At 39.3% G+C, this 18,419-nt stretch overlaps 3 protein-coding genes across 5 annotated transcripts; 2 read left to right on the top strand and 1 right to left on the bottom strand.

Moving 5' to 3' along the window:
- Positions 1-62: 62 nt before the first annotated feature.
- On the top strand, positions 63-6,455 carry lsm12b (LSM12 homolog b). 2 transcript variants are annotated; one of them, XM_034120026.1, is made up of 5 exons: positions 63-251; positions 2,183-2,316; positions 3,588-3,697; positions 4,753-4,879; positions 5,474-6,455. In XM_034120026.1, the coding sequence occupies exons 1-5, from the start codon at positions 125-127 to the stop codon at positions 5,525-5,527; spliced, it is 552 nt and encodes a 183-aa protein (XP_033975917.1). In that variant the 5' UTR covers positions 63-124; the 3' UTR covers positions 5,528-6,455. The 2 variants fall into 2 exon arrangements, with proteins under 2 accessions (XP_033975917.1, XP_033975916.1); XM_034120025.1 differs by having other exon boundaries at positions 65-251; positions 5,816-6,455.
- A 1,202-nt stretch (positions 6,456-7,657) lies between these two features.
- LOC117473453 (chondroadherin-like protein) lies at positions 7,658-9,693 on the top strand. The gene is made up of 2 exons (XM_034119033.1): positions 7,658-7,942; positions 8,772-9,693. The coding sequence occupies exons 1-2, from the start codon at positions 7,658-7,660 to the stop codon at positions 9,543-9,545; spliced, it is 1,059 nt and encodes a 352-aa protein (XP_033974924.1). The 3' UTR covers positions 9,546-9,693.
- A 2,558-nt stretch (positions 9,694-12,251) lies between these two features.
- Positions 12,252-17,842, bottom strand: tmem101 (transmembrane protein 101). 2 transcript variants are annotated; one of them, XM_034119633.1, is made up of 4 exons: positions 17,756-17,842; positions 14,857-15,037; positions 13,926-14,072; positions 12,252-13,030 (listed from the first exon to the last, which is right to left on the bottom strand). In XM_034119633.1, exons 2-4 carry the CDS (start codon positions 14,998-15,000, stop codon positions 12,722-12,724), a joined length of 600 nt encoding a protein of 199 aa, XP_033975524.1. In that variant the 5' UTR covers positions 15,001-15,037; positions 17,756-17,842; the 3' UTR covers positions 12,252-12,721. The 2 variants fall into 2 exon arrangements, with proteins under 2 accessions (XP_033975524.1, XP_033975523.1); XM_034119632.1 differs by lacking the exon at positions 17,756-17,842 and adding an exon at positions 16,193-16,436.
- Between the last annotated feature and the right edge of the window lie 577 nt (positions 17,843-18,419).

Here is an 18,419-nt window from a genome sequence, read left to right as displayed (position 1 = left end):
TATAATTCGTCGTTTTAGATTGAATGACCATAACGCGACGTACTTCGACACGCCCCGGTTTCGCCTCACTACGACATCGCGTTGCTTTACGTAAGGCAGGCGCTCCGGTTTCCTGGCGGAGAAGATGGCGGCTCCTGGACCGGGGGAGTATTTCAGCGTCGGGAGCCATGTCTCTTGCCTCACCTGCTTGGGCCAACGTCTGCAAGGAGAAGTGGTCGCGTTTGACTACCAGTCCAAGATGTTGACTCTGAGTATCCTTTGTTTGTTTCGAGCTGCGGCCGGCTCGCTGGCCTGCCTGGCTACAAGGGCCTGTAGGGTAACCGAAAATATGTCAAATAGTGATCCGCGCAGGCGTAATTGGTGGTAGCTGAGTTACATATCTTTGTCCGTTTTAAATGTGTTCCCTTCTAAGGTAGTCGCCCATCCTTATTGCATCTGTTAAAGGCATTGCATGTGTTATCGGGTCATTCCAATGCTTCACGTTATCTCATTAAAAGAGCATGGGTTGTGAATCCACTCATTGTATTGCCAGAACTCAACATGGATCACTATCTGGCAACGAATCCTAGTAAGGCATCATGGCTGTTTGCTCTCAACAGGCACAAACCGTTGCTAGTTAGCAAGCTATCTGACATTCAGGGCACCTCGCCCCGGCTCACGTGCACACATTTACTGCATGTAGTTTGTGCTGCCTTTCTTTTGGACAAACTAACGATTGATTTCAAAAACATAATGATAAATGGACACTGAGTTCCTATCCACGCTACAATCAAGTTGCTAGTAGCTCGGCTAACATGCTAACTGTCGGTCAACCCCACACCGCCGCTACTAACGTTAGCTCAATTAACGGTATTAGCATTCCGGAGCTTATCAGCTGGCCTTTTCCCCCACGTCTCAACCCGACCCTTGTGGAACTGTAATTGTAGAGTTAATATAGGGTGAAATATGTTACAGTTCTGTGTCATTTCAACAGAATTCTAGTGGCAGATAAATCAGTAGCTTATTACAACCAACGTTAGCTTGCTTGTGATCTTGTCTACACCCATTGCTCGTGTGTATGTGTGCGGATAAAATGCACATTATTTAGGTGGAATGCTGGATCCACTCATGATTTACATTCATGTATATTTTTGAGGTGTAGTTAACGTCAAGTCAGTGGAGTGAACCGGCAAAGGAATGAAGTCGATGCACAGCGATGGTTTGACAGTTGGCATCAAAGGCCTTTCGGTTTGTGTGACACTTCAGTCCCTTCCAAGAAAAACTGAATTAACATGAGTCTAATTAGTTCATAGTTAAACCATCTGAATGAGATGATGAGCTAGAACAGCCTGGACATTTCTATTACGCTTTTTTTTTTAATGGGGTTTAGATTTAATCTAAGCATATGCAGCTCATAATGAAACCATAATGCGTGCAATATGGAAAGTATGAGCAATTTATGTATGCCACTTGAGTCAAAATGTAATGTTTTCACTGTCATAACAGGTCAAACTCTGACCCTGACTTGTTTGTTTCTATTGGATCAGTGAGCCAAAAAATGAAAGGTCATTGTGTGAACTAATTCCTTCAATATATTGTAAATCTCACCTAAATATGTGGAAAGCCTGGCTGCTGTACACTGGAATGACATTGACGAGTCTGACAAGCCCTTGCTGTATTACAGACCAGGCAAGTGTGTTCGATACCTGGGATTTGTAGGGTTTTTAGAACCCCACACTTTCATAGAAATGAATTTGCCACATTCTCCTTTTACTTTGTTAAATGTGATGTACCTGTATTGCTGTTCATTCACTCAAAAGTATATTTCTAGGAAAAGAATGGAGGATTTAATCTAAAAGCAAACCAGTGTGCTTTAAGCTGCCATGGCTACATTTTATTTTATTTGTTAAATAATTTATTAAATAAGTCCAGCTGTAAGCATTGGTTAATTTCCCTTAAAGTCAGTCGTATATCACAGAACATGAATACTTTATTTGCAGCTGGAAATAAGTGCACCCCCTTGCCTCAGTAACTGGCACCACCTCTCACCGCCTGTTAGTGGCCAGTGTTCTCCGTATCATCAGCTCCTCTGTGCTCCTCTGCATGTGTTCAGGTTCCTGAGGGGTCAGATGATCTCAATAGTCATGTTGTCTTGTGATGCATTGTCATGAAGTTGTGTGCCTTGACTTTAGTTCCTTCCAAGAATGTGCTTCCTCCAGCGGCAAGCCGAACCTCAACGACGTCATCCTGATCAACTTAGCCTATGTTTCTGATGTGGACATCATTAATGACCGCACCGAGACCCCACCCCCACTAGCATCTCTGAATGTTAGCAAGGTATGTCTTTCTGTCCTTCTCATGTGTCAGTGTGTGCCTCCATTGATGATAATCATGAGTGTGATGGGACTGAGAGCTGTTAAAAAGCAGTCAATTTACAATTTAGAGCTATACAAAAATATCTAATATTTCTTTAAAGTGTAGTTCTGTTAAGTCTGTTTGACTTTTCCCAAAGGGTCAGTGTGGAAGGTTTTCAGATTCATTCATTTAAACAGTTATACATATTCTAGTTCGATATTCATTTGAAAGTCAAATATTTCATTTAAAATCTATAGTAATTCATAGATTATTTTCTAATCCAACAAATCTTTAACTAGAATCTGCCAATGGTGTTGAAAACATCTTTCTAAGGCTTTTTTGTTGCTTTTTTTTCATAACTAAGACTAAAAGTATAAAACTGGCCAAGTCAAATAACTCCAAGGAACTTGCTTGTGGGTTTTCCAGGTATTTCCTCTATCTTGTAAAGAGTTGAGAACCTCTCCAATAGGTGAATGCGAGGATGAACATAAACACCGCCCGCTCGTCTCAAATTGACCAAATCTGAAGGTGCATTCTGGTGAACCTACCCAACTTCAAAGTAAAATGTTGATTGACATCATCTGGCTTTTTCATTGGTCTTCAGTACCAAGGAGGTTGCCTGCGTGTTAAATACGAGGCAGTCACTTAATATTTAGTGACTTTATATGTTCATTATGTTCAGTACATGTGTACGTATATTAGAGCTTACAAGCCATAATAGTTTCTGCTAGAACGAGGCTTAAAAATGATATGCCTTTGCCGTCCTTGCTAACTTGTGATGATCTAGTTAGTCGAGAAATATGGACTACTGAGGATCCAGCCCCCTGAATGAGTTCATGCCAATAGAATACAAAAAAACTGATTATTGTCGATGGCTCTGATACTTATTAAAAAATAGACGGAGCTATAAAACAAACCCAGTGTTAACCCTGGTGGCATTTTCAGGGTGTTTTCTACTGAGTTAAAGCTCCTCTAAGCTCCACCCCCTTGTGAGAGAAATGTAAACTCTCATTGTTCAGCCAATGATAGAGATCACTTTGTTGTGCAAGTATGTATGCAAATTAGATTTGGAAAATGTAATTCTTGAGTCTCATACAGCTAAATATTTAGATTTACCAAAAGACTTAGGAGGACAAATGTTGAAACTGTCCTGTTCTTATTGCAATATGAGAATAGAAAGCTGTTCCTGTTCAAAGCTGTCAAATCAAACACTGTCTGATGTTAACAATGCCTCTCTGCTCCACTCTCCACAGCTTGCCAATCGAGCACGGTCAGAAAAGGAGGACAAGCTGTCCCAAGCCTATGCAATCAGTGCTGGGGTTTCTGTGGAGGGCCAACAGCTATTCCAGACCATTCACAAAACGTAAGAACTGCAGGCCGCTCAGTCGCTCAGCAGAGCAAAACGTGTCGTTAAGATGAAATAACGCTGATATTTAAATGCTAAGAAAGTATCAAGTGTAATTGCTTACCTCTATTTAGAAGTCTTCAAGATCCAATCTGACCTTGACACACATCATTTAACCTCTGATAAAGACCTGATCAGAAAGGAACCAGAGGGATTTGAATGATTTTCATTAGAGCTGAACAAGTAATAATTGAAAATAATCTGACAACTCGGCAGAAACAGGCTGCTGATTTTATCAAATGGAAAGGAGCTCTGATTATTAAATATTTTGTTTGGGGTATTTAAATAGTTTTGACCGGTATGTTCAGGCATTAAAGTGCAACTGATGCAGTTTATACATTACTCCCAGCTGTACCTTGTTAGCATATGTTTTTTTCACAAAGAGGTATTGTGTACTTAGACACAGTCAAACTGGTCATTTTGAGGCCGATTTACATTCACTCGTATTTGTTCACCCCTATATATTTCCCCTCTTTCTGGATGACCCAACAATATGACCTCACCTTTTTAAGCTCTGTCAATTCAGTTGAAACGGTTTGTTTTTTTAAGACACAATTTGACAAACGGAATTATTATTTTAGACGCTTTTATTTGTTCATTTAGGATTTGGCTGACTAGAGGAGAAGAAATGCACAATAGACAATAGCTTTTTAATAATCACACAATGTCTTGTTTTTGTGGCATTATCTCCACGTAAACGGTCCAACACTTTACTTTGGGCAGCTGAACGTCACAATCACAGGAAATTGATGTCGAGTTCAGTACCTCATCATTTTGTATCAAGGCATTCAACTATGAAACTTATGAACTTTATATCCTGCATGACAAATATCCTGATTAAAATCAAATAGTCAACATATAAGAGTGGATACTGTGCCAATGATAACAAAGTAATGACATTCCTACAGCGGAGTAAAGGAGTGATAAATGTGACTAACAGAATGAAAGTGATTTCCAGTCGTGTCTCGTAGTATTTTGAGCTGCAGATGTGATGATCTTTCTTTCCTCTGCAGCATCAAAGACTGTAAATGGCAGGAGAAGAACATTATTGTGATGGACGACGTCGTAATCTCGCCGCCTTACCAGGTTGAGAACTGCAAAGGCAAAGAGGGAAGCGCTTTAAGTCATGTACGCAAAATAGTAAGTATGCTTCCTATCTTTACAATAATACTCCAACAATACACAACTTGTTCTCTTGCACCCAGAGTGCTCCAACTTTCTTGTGTGGCGCTTTTTAAGCACTTCTAGTTGAAAATGACTCGGCTTCTTTTGCTAGATAAATGCCTTGTAGCCTAGCCAATAAGCATAACCTAAAGATACTCAATCTACTGTTGTGTATATGATTTAAAAGTAAATCCTCCCATTTGGGAACACAGTGTTGCATTTAGCTACAAAGGAAGTCTGAAATGATGAATTCAACATCAAAACAGTGTTGAAATTAAGTTTTGTTCTTGACTTTTAGAGCAATCAACTAGTTGATTCAGCTTAACATGTGTCCCCTCTACCGCTAAACATACACTCGTTAAAAAAAAAAGGGTTAGGGTTAGGTTGAATCAGGTTAATCCCTCCCATCTTCCTCTTTGGGTGTCAAGAACTGTACAGCACTGGCCAAGTTGGCATTAAAACTATAAACAAGACATACCAAACAAGACTTAGAAACACATAAAAGCACAAAAAAGTTGGGAATGAGACAAGAAAGCTTGATTGAAGCCCTGTCTGTTCGGTTTCCCATAGTTACTGAAACTGATGGACACAGCCCCCCCAAACTCCATCTTTGGAAAGCTGTAGAGGAAGTTGGTTTCAGATGCTGTTCGACCGGCAGAAAAAGCTCTTGGGTTGGCGCATACCTCCCCATCAACACCCTCCATGTTATTATTTGTGTGAAGTGCTATAATGTATTTCCTTTTGTCTCTGAATAACTGTTTTATATCGCGCTGAAACGCTTTGTAAAACTGTATAGCCTGCTTCACGTTGTTGCTCTCTGTACAGCAACGTCCTGATAGATATGATTTAAATTAGATATTCACAAGATGGTGTCCCCGGTTTTTTTTTAATGTCACGGTTTCGTTCTTGCAGGTTGAGAAACATTTTAGAGACGTGGAAAGTCAGAAGTCCATGCAACGTTCACAAGCACAGCAAACACAGAAGGACTCCACTTTATCTTCTTGAGTTGGCAGCGCGGGTCGGCCGGGGAAGGCGACGCGGGGGTTTTGTTCCCACTGCCAGACTAATTCGGCATTCCTTGTCCTCAGTCCGAGACCACAAGGAGCAGCGCTGTGGGCCCTGGATCCAGAAGATCAAAATACCATTAAATGAAAAAAAAGACAAAAAAGAAAGAGGAAAGATTAAATCTTAAATTAGACTTTATAAAGAATAATTTAAACATGAACCATAAAGCAACCATAGTTTCCTTAACTAACTTGTTTCATTCTGCCCCCCCCCACCCCCACCCCTCACCCTTCCCTCCCCCCCACCCCCCTCCTGTCCCTGAAGCCTTTTTCTTTTTTCCGCCCTCCTTCCTTTGCCTTCAGTTCCATTTCAAAAAGAGAAAACTAGAGCAGTCAGAAAGGCTTGTTAGCTTTATTTTCTGTCATCGTTTCCTTTTTTGCTGTATCCATGTTCTACTGTCTGTATTTTCTGTATTTTAAACAAAATGTGACTTGAAATGCCACACTTTAAAGGACATTTTCTAAAATAAAAGTAACAAAAATTCTGACTGTAATACTGTAATTTTCAACAACTTTTTGAAGAACTCCTGAACACACATGAACACATTCTGAACAACTGTTGGGCATTATTGTGGGTGAAGTACTAAGCTTGTTTCACTTTGTGGGGTTTTTTGAAAATTCAACGTGACATCACTTTTCCTCGGGGGGGCATGAGGATGTCCCCACTCGTCATCAGAGGAGGTTTCTCTGGACAATGCTCAGGTTTCTATCTACAGATTGTTTGGTAGCCTGGTTGTGATGCAGCCATGTAATTACAGGAACCTGAAGCCATCACTGTTCATAATGAATCATTTAAATGTGTTAAGCCTCCGGTTACTCTAAAGCTGCTTTCTGACATTTACTTCTGTCCTCTTTACGGCACAGAGCCCTTTACAGTTAAATGGCAGCATGAAATCATTACTAAAATATGTATTTAAAGACTTAATACTGCTATTGCTGCTGGACTTGTGTGGAAAAGCAGTGATTTCTATGCCTTTTTATAATTGGGAAAGCTAGATTTAAGTAGCTGATTTTTCCTGACTGATCATAGGTCTGCAATTATTATTTTCTTTATTGGTCGATTTGGTCTATAAAATGTAAAAGTATAGTGAAAATATGTTTTGCAATTTCCTTGCAGTGTCATGATTTATCTGATAATTGGTACTAACGTATTTAATTGAATGTACTGAGTACATAGATACTACACAAATATTCCCATTTCAAAAGCTTTTAGAGTTTTTATAGAAAATAACGTAAAATATTGCTAGATTATCAAAATGTTTTCAAAACAGGGGTTATTTTGCCCAATAATCCAAGTGCTGCATCTTGAGTACTTTTCTTATCACATTGTAAATGGTAAAGCATTCATCACCAGTTCAGTTTTAGAACTCCATATAATCTTACATGTTGTAATGTGATGCAGACATGGCAATATGAAGTAACTGCTTCACTATAAAAGGACAGCTTTATGATCCAAATAGAGCAGCAGATGTAAATCCTTATTTTAGGAGAGGATCCAAAACTGGCCTGGTTTGTTCCCCGGTTACGGTTACGTTCTGTGATTATTTGTTTAAGCCTATAATCCCCCTCTAATCAGGAATATCCAGTGTACGCTCATAGCGAATTTCCCGAGGTTACATCAATATCAGCCTCTCTTGGTAGGGAGAAGGTAACATGCCTTTTAGCAGCATCACACAGATATAAACTGAAAATGGCCGTCAGCTGCTCGGTGCTCTTGGTGCTGCCCCTCCTCCTCCCCCCGGGGCTGGGCTTCAGGCTGTGTCCCAGCCCCTGCCTCTGCTACCAGTCCTCTGACCTGGTGGACTGCCGTGCCCGGGCCCTGGTCCGTGTCCCCCCCAGCGTCCCCCACGGCACCTGGCTGCTGGACCTGAGGGGGAACTCTCTGACCGAGGTGCACAGCAGGTCCTTCGTGGGGCTGTGGTCTCTGAGGATCCTTCTGATGTCCAACAACAGCATCCAGACCCTGCAGCCACAGGTACCAACACTGTGTTTCATCTCATCTAATACTACAGTGGAGGATCCAGTAAAATAAATTATACCTCAAGAAAGAAATCAAGCTTTCTTAGCCGTACTAGAAACATACAAGGTACGTTTTAAGAGCTGAATGTACTTAAAACATCAACTAAAAGTACTCGTAATTCAGACAAAGTGCTTGTGTGTCAAACTTTATGATTTAATCAATAATGGAGCATAAATGTGTAAGCAGTGTTTCAATGTTGCTGACTGTGGAGGTGGAGGTACCTTTTACAGGTTTAGTAGAAATGGCACCATTTTTCTTTCTATTCCAGCTTGCATGTAACATTTTTTATTTAGACTTCAAAGTATTAAATAGCTGTGAACTTTGGCAACTTATTTGTATTATATATGAAGCTGGTGATATCTATGAAGCTATTGATAATTTCCCCCACATTTAATCTGTTCAATGTTAGAAAACATATCTAAATATGTACTCGGAGCCCAAAGTGTCATCCTCAAATTGTTGTACATTTTAAATCAATATCTGGCCGAGAAATTAACAAATCATTCATTACACTTATAAAGCTATCATCAAATGGTTAGCACTTATCCTTGATGAATGATTACAATAATTGGCCATTGTCAAAACACATTTTTTTGTGGAATGACAAATTGTCTGTTTCTGATGTGCTGTTAATTAAGGTTAGAGAGTAACATTTCCAATATTTGCCCCTGAAATTAGTTTAAGGAAGCATATACTAGGCCTAATAGTAATCAGTACCTCAAAATGGTGACTTAAATCACTTAAATTCAAAAGGCCAAAACAATGGTGACATTTCTTTTTCCAGTCTCTGTCGTCCCTTCAGTTCCTGGAGAAGCTGGACTTGAGCTTCAACCAGCTGCGAGGGCTCCCTCCAGACTTCTCCCAGAGCCTGTCCTCCCTGAAGGAGCTGCAGCTGGACCACAACCTTCTGCTGCACCTCCACTCCTCCTCCCTGAGGGATTTAGAAAACCTCAGGAAACTGGACCTCAGTTATAATTGCATCTGGACCATCGATGTGGGGGCTTTCAGCAGCCTGACCCACCTGAGCGTCCTGAGCCTGGAGGGGAACCGGCTGAACGCTCTGACTGACGGGCTGCTGAGCCGGCAGCAGAGCCTGGAGGTTCTGCTGCTCAGCCACAACAACATCTCCCTGATCCAGACCCAGGCTCTGGCCCCTCTGCGCAGTCTGACCCTGCTGAGTCTCCGGGGGAACCAGCTGGAGCACATCCGGTTCAAGACCTTCCTGAAGCTCCAGACCACCTCCACCCACCTCCAGATGTCCCTCAACCGCTGGACCTGTGACTGCGAACTGCAGCGGGACTTCTCCAAGATCAGTTACGTTCGACACCTGCATGTGGACGACTACCAGGACATCGTGTGCCACGCTCCGGAGCAGCATGCCGGGAGCTCCCTGGCCTCCATGGACAGCCAGCTGTGTATCGCTGAGACAGCGTCCATGCTCGTCATCACCATCACCGTGATGCTGGCTGTCATCGGGGCGCTGGTCAAAGCCGAGCGCAACAGCAAGAAGAACGTGCAAACTGTGACTGAGGATGACTCAGAGAGACCAGAGAACTGAATTTGACTTCTTTATTTTGACCTTGCTCGCTCCTCTGCTCCTCTGCGAGGTATCCCACACTTCTCCATTCTTATGCCTAGTAAGGAGCATCCAGAGGACCCACTTCCCTTAAATATTTTAATCACGTTTACAGCTTTCTTTTGTTCACTTAAAGGTCCCATGTCATGCTTTTCCGGTTATTACCCGTCCCCTTGTGTGTTATGAAGCTTTTTCTGCATGTAAACGGTCTGCAGAGTCACAAACCCTCAAAGTACACCCTGTAGCGAGTAAATCTTACACAGAAAAGACCTGTCTATGCTGCCCCAGAACGCCTCGTTGGAGATTTCTCTTTTTCTTCCTGGGTACAGTGACGTGCCCAAATGGACCAATCCGTGGAGCCGTTATGTTACGTCCGCGGAGCCGTTAGGTTAAGTCCGTGGATTGGTCCAAATGGACCAATCGGCGGACTTCCTCACACACACACTCAATCTTTACTCAGCTGCAGCTCCGCCGATTTCTCCTCCCTGAGACGGCGGGACGCGGCGAGGCTGTGAGTCGGTGTGTGAGCACACACACAAACTCCCAGCCAGGCTGCGGGTGGGTGTGTGTGTGTGTGTTCGGGCTGGGTTTCGCTGTGTCTCGCTGTCTCGCAGACGGCCACTGGGCTCATAGGGAGGGGGGGGCAGGAGCTCCAACAAGCCGTTTAGGACAGAGAGTGAATACACATACTATACAGAGATGCTGTATGAGAAACCAATGTGATTTTGGAACATTGCACAATATAAATCTATTTTAGTAGACCTCAACAATGGAATTATGATCAGTAGAAATGGCCATGACATGGGACCTTTAATGTCTGGTATGCCAACATCTGTAGCAGAATGGGAGAATCTTAAAGTGTACCAGGCTTTATGCATAAAAAGTCCAATGTATAACCTTTATTAGATCCTTTTCATACATTTAAAAACCTGATGGCAAATTCTAACTGGTAACATCAACAACACTTATTAACTATACTTTGATTGTTAGATAGCTTAACTTGACAGTGTTCATTTGTTTTAACTCATGGGACTGTTGTATCAATACAGCATGATTCAAAATGTACGGGATGGGAACAAAGCGTAATAGAATAATTTGTGTGAATAACCCAGTAAAATGTTTATTACTGGACAGTGGTAATTTCAGTTCAAACACAATCCTGTGTTTTTGTGACACACACACTTGACGTCTGAAAAGTCTACAATATATCAAGTCTTTATGTATTTATATTTTATCAATGGAATGAAAAGGATGTACAGTATTTGTGTGACGGATAGTTCACAAATAAACTTCGAACATTCAGAAAAGGTAACCATTAAAGTTATAAAAAATAAATGTTGTCATACTGAATTTATTATTTTTTTACAATGATTATGATTCACTATACTATATACTTTTTCTGATATATTTTTATAGTATGTTGAAAAATATGCAAAAATAAACATAGTATATATAGCATGTCGAATTCTGCAGAAAAAACGACATAGTATTATGTGTTGAAAATATGCAATAATCGGCATAGTATAGAATGTCGAAATAAGGTGTAGTATAGTATGTTGATAAAATGACAGAAACAACATAATATACTATGTCAAAAAAAGGGCATAGTATATTATGTCGAAAATATGCCAAAAAAACAAAGTGTAGTATTTTTAAATTTCAGAAAAATCGATATAGGAAAGCACGTCTAAAAATATGAAAAAACGACATACTATGTTTTTTTCCTGATATTTTCAACATACTATACTATGTTGTTTCTGAAATTCTTTTAAAACATTTTGATATAACACACCATGTCGTTTTAGGGATATTTTGGACTTCATATTGGCTATTTGGATTTATTATTTATTAACATTTTTTACATGTTTTATTATTTTAGAGAAAATACACTATGTTGTGCTTTTTCCCACAATATTTTCGGCATAAATAATATACTGTGCCATTTTAAAAAGATTTTTTTTAAATAATATACTGTGCCTTTTTGGGGACTATACTATTCTATGAATTTCTCTATGTTATTTTCTAATATCTTAGACATACTTTGCCATGAATCTTCTTGGGATATTTTTGACATGATATACTTTGCAGTTTTTTCTGAAATTAAGTATACTATACTATACTTTGATTCTTCAAATGTTTCAACAAACTACATTAGACTTTTTTCAACATTTAGGACACACTATACTATTCCTTTTTTAATACTAATAGTATTACATGAATACTATAAAATACATATAGTATGTCATTAAAATGATGGTGCATTATGTTGCAAGAATAATAATAAAATGTTATGTATGGCATGTCCAAAGGAAAGTCATTGAACATAACATAAAGACTCTCAATTTAGTTAAATATAAATTCATAGTACAGTATGCTGTAAAAGGTTATAACAAAGTAATTTTAGAGTAGGTCATTAAACAATTCATAGTATAGTAATGCATAATGCACTTTCATTCAGCCTTTCATCCTGTGCAAAACTGTTCTTTTAATGCATAGTTACGGTGGTCAGGTGATGGACGAATAGATACATATTATTGCCGTTATATTAGTTTGCACACAATTTTGATGATCTAATAATTCAAAGATGGACAATCTTCTCCAGCATGTAACCTAATGGATTTACTTCATAAAGTGTGACTAAAACGTTATAATTACATTTGTTGAAAACCACATAATTGCACGAGTGAAAAGCGTCAAAAACACTGTTTATTACAAATAAACAAAACCCCATTCCATTAAAAAAAGCAACATAAGTATAATTTAAGTTTCCCTTTATTCGCAAACCCATATCTTGTAAATATTATACCATTTAAGACTACCTTCTTTGTAGAAGGTATTTTCTCAGTAAATACAGTATCAATACTCAGTGTCATGTTTCAGAGCATAACAGACAAAAATGTAAACATGGATCTGAATAAATAATTAAATTGCGAAAAAGGTAGCCTGTGTTTTTTCTTTTTCTTGCAAAAGCAAAAATACCAACTGGTGGGCAAAGACAACCGACGCTGCTTACATCCAACGGTCTCAGCCTGGAGTGTTTGAGCCCTGAGGTCGCAGAGCGGCGGCAGCCTTGGGTAACAAGTCGGGCTGCTGCGTAAAGCCAACAGTCCCCTCAGACACCTGGGTCTGTTAAAGTTATCTGTGAGAGCCCAGAGGGTTCAACCGTCAGTGGCCAGGATCAGCACAGCGCCGAAGATACCCACATTGTGCCCGATCAGCTTCATCTGGTTCCAGAACTCCACCTTGCGAGAGTTCTGCCAGTAGCCCAGGTTGCCGTCGATGAGCAGGATCACCAGGGGCAACACCACGGCCAGGACCTGAGCCGCCAGGCGGATGTACCAGCCGGAGAGGAAGGCCAGAGCCAGCACCCCGAACAGAACCTCCAGCAAGGTCAGCGTGATCTCCCCCCCCACGATGTGCTCCACATAGGCCATTCTGTCCTCTTTGCTGTTCTGAAGGGAGTACACCTAGGGGGGGGGGGGGGAGGAGATATTGTGTTACAGGTTAAGGTGGGATCATCATAACACCTGCACTGTTTTACAAGACTTTAACCTGAACTCTCATCTGCACACTTATATAAATATATGTATCATGTTCATACAAATGCACAACTTTTTACTGTGATATCTTGTTTTAATAGTTACTTTATCACTTTATTATTGCTGTATTATTATTTGAATTTCTAATCTATTTTATCTTTATTCTTACCCTGTGTGAATCCTGCTTTTCATTCTGACACTGTTGCTGCTATTAACGCCTGAATTTCCCCAAGGGTATAAATAAAGTTTCATCTTATCTTATTATTTGACTTGTTCAGAAATAAACTGCCAACAACCCTATTGTCATTCATAGAAATGGTGATCATGTGATTGTACATTTATCTCAAATAAGATTATTTCATGTAGTGGTTGCAAGAAACCCCCAGCAGGACTTTGGTGAGAACAGTGACTCCAAGATAAAGAGGCTTGTAAGGATAATGGCTGCTGTAAGTAAATCCTTATCAAATAATGAACCAAGCACTTTCTTTATTAATAACTTATTCTGTAAAATTATAAATCCTATGACCAAAAGATGTTCAGTTTACTACATTTAAAAAGTAGAACTAGAGAATGTCTGCTAAAAGGAGTTTTGGTTTTAAAGTTCCCCAACATGTTCTAATGCTTGATCTATTTTAGACCAACACTTGCTTTGGGCATCGAAATATAATGTGTCTGTAAAAATGCACTTTATGACAATTGGTCAATAAAATGTATTACGTGACTTTTTTTGTTCTGTGTTGGTCTCAATGTGTTTTTATATCAGAATTGTTATATTCATTCAGACAATAATTAAATAAATAAATACAATGTGTGTGGGTCTTACCATGCAGATGAGGTAGACCCCCAGGAAAACTTGTCCAGTAGACTGCAGGGATCTGCTGCGGGCTTTCTGTCTGTACACCTCCCCCGCCCCGCTGGCCAGAACCATGAAGCCTCCGATGATGGCCAGCGCTCTGGAGTACATCCGTACCTGCCGGGAAACAACACTCAGGCTGAAATAACAACATAAACAAGTCTATCCTACAGTGTGAATCTCTGATAAAGTGTGGCCCAGATCCACGTTCCCCTCATGTGTGACACGGATCTATTTTTAATATTTCAAAACTGATCTAAATCTCAAACATATCCAATTACGGAGAGATTTGACATCTTTCTGAGGAGTCAGAGAGGTGAGAGGGAGGGATGGGTGAGACTGACAGTGATAGAAATATCGAACAAAACCAACAACTTCTACATCAGGACGAAAAAAGAAATGTAGAATATTATATTGTAGAAAAGTTGGAATACTTTTGAATTTATGTCATATTTCCATTTATGGGTTATTCCATTTCATTTGTATCAGCCCTAAGAGTTATTTGGCTTTCAAGGATTTACTGTGACGAAGGCAATGTCTTGTGATGTCTTTATGTGTATGAAAGGTTCATTACAAAATGTAATTTATGCCAGGTTTGGACATTTTTGTCACAGCAGCATTGTTGTTCTTAAAAATAGAAAACAATACACATTAAATCAACATTAAGAGTTTTACCACAAAAAAATAATAATAATGTATGCCATAACTGACATTAGAAAGCAGGGATACTGAATCAAAATGGGAAAACACAGGGAGTCTGGCAAAGACAAACAATTTGTACACTTGATGCACGAGTTGCATTTTTTAATTTTATATAACTGGTGTATAATAATACCCGTGCGTTATTAACAGGGTTACTGCACATTAGCTGTGTGACTCTAAACCACAGAAGCTAACTCACCTTAAGCCAGTCCCCGTAGTGCACTTGTTCTCCAACATACGATGCGTACGTGCTGACGGCCAGTTGTATGGCGGCGCCCACTGCAAACCACCTCCTCTTCACCCCGAAGGACATGAAGCTGGCACACAGCACCGCAGCCCCCATGTCCACGTACAGGTAGGGGACAGGGATGTCTGGCTTCCTGGAGAGGACAATGAATGAAAAGAGATGCTATAAAACTTTAAAAGTACAGTAAAAAACAAGGTTAAGTATATATATTTCATCCCTGTTGGCACCGTGCTAGTTGGCAGCCTGTTGCAGGAGCGCGCTGTGTTTATAGATTTCTTCAAGAATTTCACAATTTTGGGGTCAATGAAGTATCTATCTATCTATCTATCATATTAAAAAAAGAAGGCATATTATAGAATCTCTTTAAATATTCTAGTAAAAATGATAATAGTATGTCATGGTAAAGGTATAGTATTCCATAGAAACATCTTAGGATAAGATGTCATTAAACATGTATCTAAAACATTTAATAACAAGTCATAGTATGTTAAAAAAAATAGTATCGTTTTTCAAAAAATGTCATAGTGTATTACAGAAAGTAAGCCATAGTATAGAATGTTAAAACATGTAATTAAATTGTATGTCATTTAACATTTATCAAAGAACGATAGTATAGTAGGTATAGGTATAGTATCATATGTCATAAAACGTATAGTAATGTGTCAATTAAATGTATAGTATAGTACTACAAAAGTCAAAGTAGTGTGTCAACAAAGTCATGGTATATATGTACAAAAAAAGTAATTGAATGGAATAAAGAAAAAACGGACTAATATCCCCCAAAGAGAGGCAGACAGGTAAGACAAACGCTGTATCCATCTTGCTTTAGGTTGATATAATTACAGGACAATTCAGAGGGGTGTGGTTGTCCAAATCAAACCAACCCACCACAGACTGAAACAATACACGCCCAGTGTATTTAAGATTAAAACCACCATTACTACCAGGATAAATTACAGCCTTCTATCCTTCCGACTGAAAATTACAGACCAGGCTAAATATAACTTGTCTTTTTAATTTAAACAACTCCATATGGCGGAAACTTACGTCTGAGGTTTTTGCTAAAATAGACCCCAGCTAAATTGGCTAACATGAAGCTAGCTGGAACTTTAAACATAACATATATTAAAGTTAGACTGGCACGCATATTGTACAGTAAGAATATCTGTCAAACTATATAATGCTTCGAGAAACATCTTGATAATCAAGGCTGATAAACGCAGCGTTAGACTGCCGTTAGCTAGCTTGTTAGCTCGTTTCTAGCGCTATATTCTCCAAATCTGTTTACCTTTTTGAGTCCGCTCGTTCAGCAAACAACATCAACATGGTGAAGCAGTTCCAAAACCCGAACCGGGTCAAAATAAATGCTCCCAACTGGCTGAGAAACCTTAAAGTCTGCTTCCTACTGGGAGCTGCCATTGTTGATGCAATCTATCCGCCAACGACACAGCGACTATTCAAAAGACTTCCGGCCAAAAAACACACACGTGTCGAAATAAAAGTACGCGTCCTGTACATTCAATACAGAATATAGAACGTGGAGTTATTGCAAACACGGATGATCTTATTTTGAAAATACTTTAAGTCCTACCGCAATGTTGCCCTCCTATTGGCTGATAGAACAAAGTGGGCGGGACAGACTTGCTCATTGAAGCAGGATAAACAGAAATAGATTCGATACCGCCATCCACAGGAGAAAGTAGATCATCACTGAGATCTAAAGGTCATTGGAGGAAAACTGGCATACCTCTTAACCTTGTTATTTCTAGCAGGCAATTAATTACACTTTTAAAGGCCATGTATTCTGCTGAAATGCCCATTGTGAATGTTCATTTAAAAGTATTTCTCTCAATAGGAATGCCAGAGTTAACCAAGAGGAGCTTTTCTATCTGTAGTCAATATGCAGATGTTACAACCTGATCCTAAAGACAAAGACAAATATAACATCAACAATTATAATAATACTATTTAAGAGCATGCAAATCAAAAAATGGCAAATATTCATGTTAGAAAAAACATTTAAAAAGACCCCATTATACTACATCATCAAATAAATGCATTGAAATGGGTAATATTAATGTTAATGGTATTTGCACGAAATAACACAGTATGGTCTCTAAACAGTGCCAAGAACTTTGCAATATTTATAATGGCATATATGGAAACATCTTCATGTTACTTCCTTTGTCCTTTTTTTTTTACAATGACATAAAACAGAGGTACATTTAGATGCTGGAACCAGAGAACGATAAGGCAGTTTTGCTTGAGGAAAATTACTTGAACAATTAATACAGCTACGACTCCTCCTCACACAGAAATGTCAGTAACAATTCTGGTGAAACTAAACCTAATGATGCATTGTTCCTATACCCCCCCCATACCATCATCCACACTGTTGTTCACCAACTTTGATCCTTTCCTCCAGATACTAAAGTAGCTTTGTGCAAGAACTCTCAGATTGTTCCTCATTGGTTTGTAGAACAGGAGAAAGAAAACATTTAAAGTTAACGTTATGTTTTAAAAAAGCTCAGCAGATGTCTCTAAACTTATTTTTCAATATTTCTATACATGTTTGGCTTCTAATGCTCAGAATTGATAACCAGGATTTAGTTTTCTGCATTTTTACAAACAAAGGTTTCTTTTTTGGATAGGAAGACACATTCCTGATGGCAGTTGGAAGGTTACAGTTTTTATACTCCACATCAGCTGACTTGAAGAAACTCCTCTTGGACCACAGTGATGCCAGGTTTTTAAACTCTTAAAGTGTCAAACTGTTAACTGTTTTAAGCAGGACACAATGACTGTAATTAGATAATGTTAAAACATTGAATTGGACGTGTTTTTATCCTACCTTGTGCCTCAGTGCAGACCAGCAGCCCCAGAATCACGTAGATGAACATGACGGTCTCTGTCCGGTTGCCCTGCCTGAAAACACAATGTCACAGGTTACAGTGTGTGTCCTGTTTTGCTCTAACACACACACCACCAAGTATTCTTCCTGTAAAAACCACATAACCTTTTGCATCATGTGAAAATATGAACTTCTCTTTTTCAAAGTTCCTCTCTTATCTCTGTTTTGGGATCTTTTGATAAAGACCTTTTTTGAATTCAAACGTTTGTCAAGAAAGCAGATTTTAATGTGAAAGTCAATTACAGGATGATTAACAAGGCACTTTACATTTCAGTTGGTGTATGTTGCACCAGATGAAGCAAAAGATGGAAAAGAAAACATTACAATTGTGTCAATACATTACATAAAACCAATAAAAAGTGTAGTTTGCACTGTTTATTACTCACAGTAGTTTATGTGTTGCTTTACTTTAACTCTTCTAGCTGGTGTCCTGCACAAACAATCATAACCACTTCCTTTCTCAGAGGTCAGTGTCTTACACCTCTTGCACCTCAACGTGTTTATAATCTGTTTCAAAGAAAGAGGAACGTGCAAAGATATCTTCACACAGCATGCTTTGACAACATGTACAAATAACTAACCATAACAAAAGGAAGGTCAGTCT

The sequence above is a fragment of the Trematomus bernacchii genome, unplaced genomic scaffold (genome assembly GCF_902827165.1).
Source record: "Trematomus bernacchii unplaced genomic scaffold, fTreBer1.1, whole genome shotgun sequence".
Taxonomy (NCBI): domain Eukaryota; kingdom Metazoa; phylum Chordata; class Actinopteri; order Perciformes; family Nototheniidae; genus Trematomus; species Trematomus bernacchii.
Note: the sequence above shows the minus strand (reverse complement) of the source record. Positions and strands in the feature narration are given on the sequence as shown.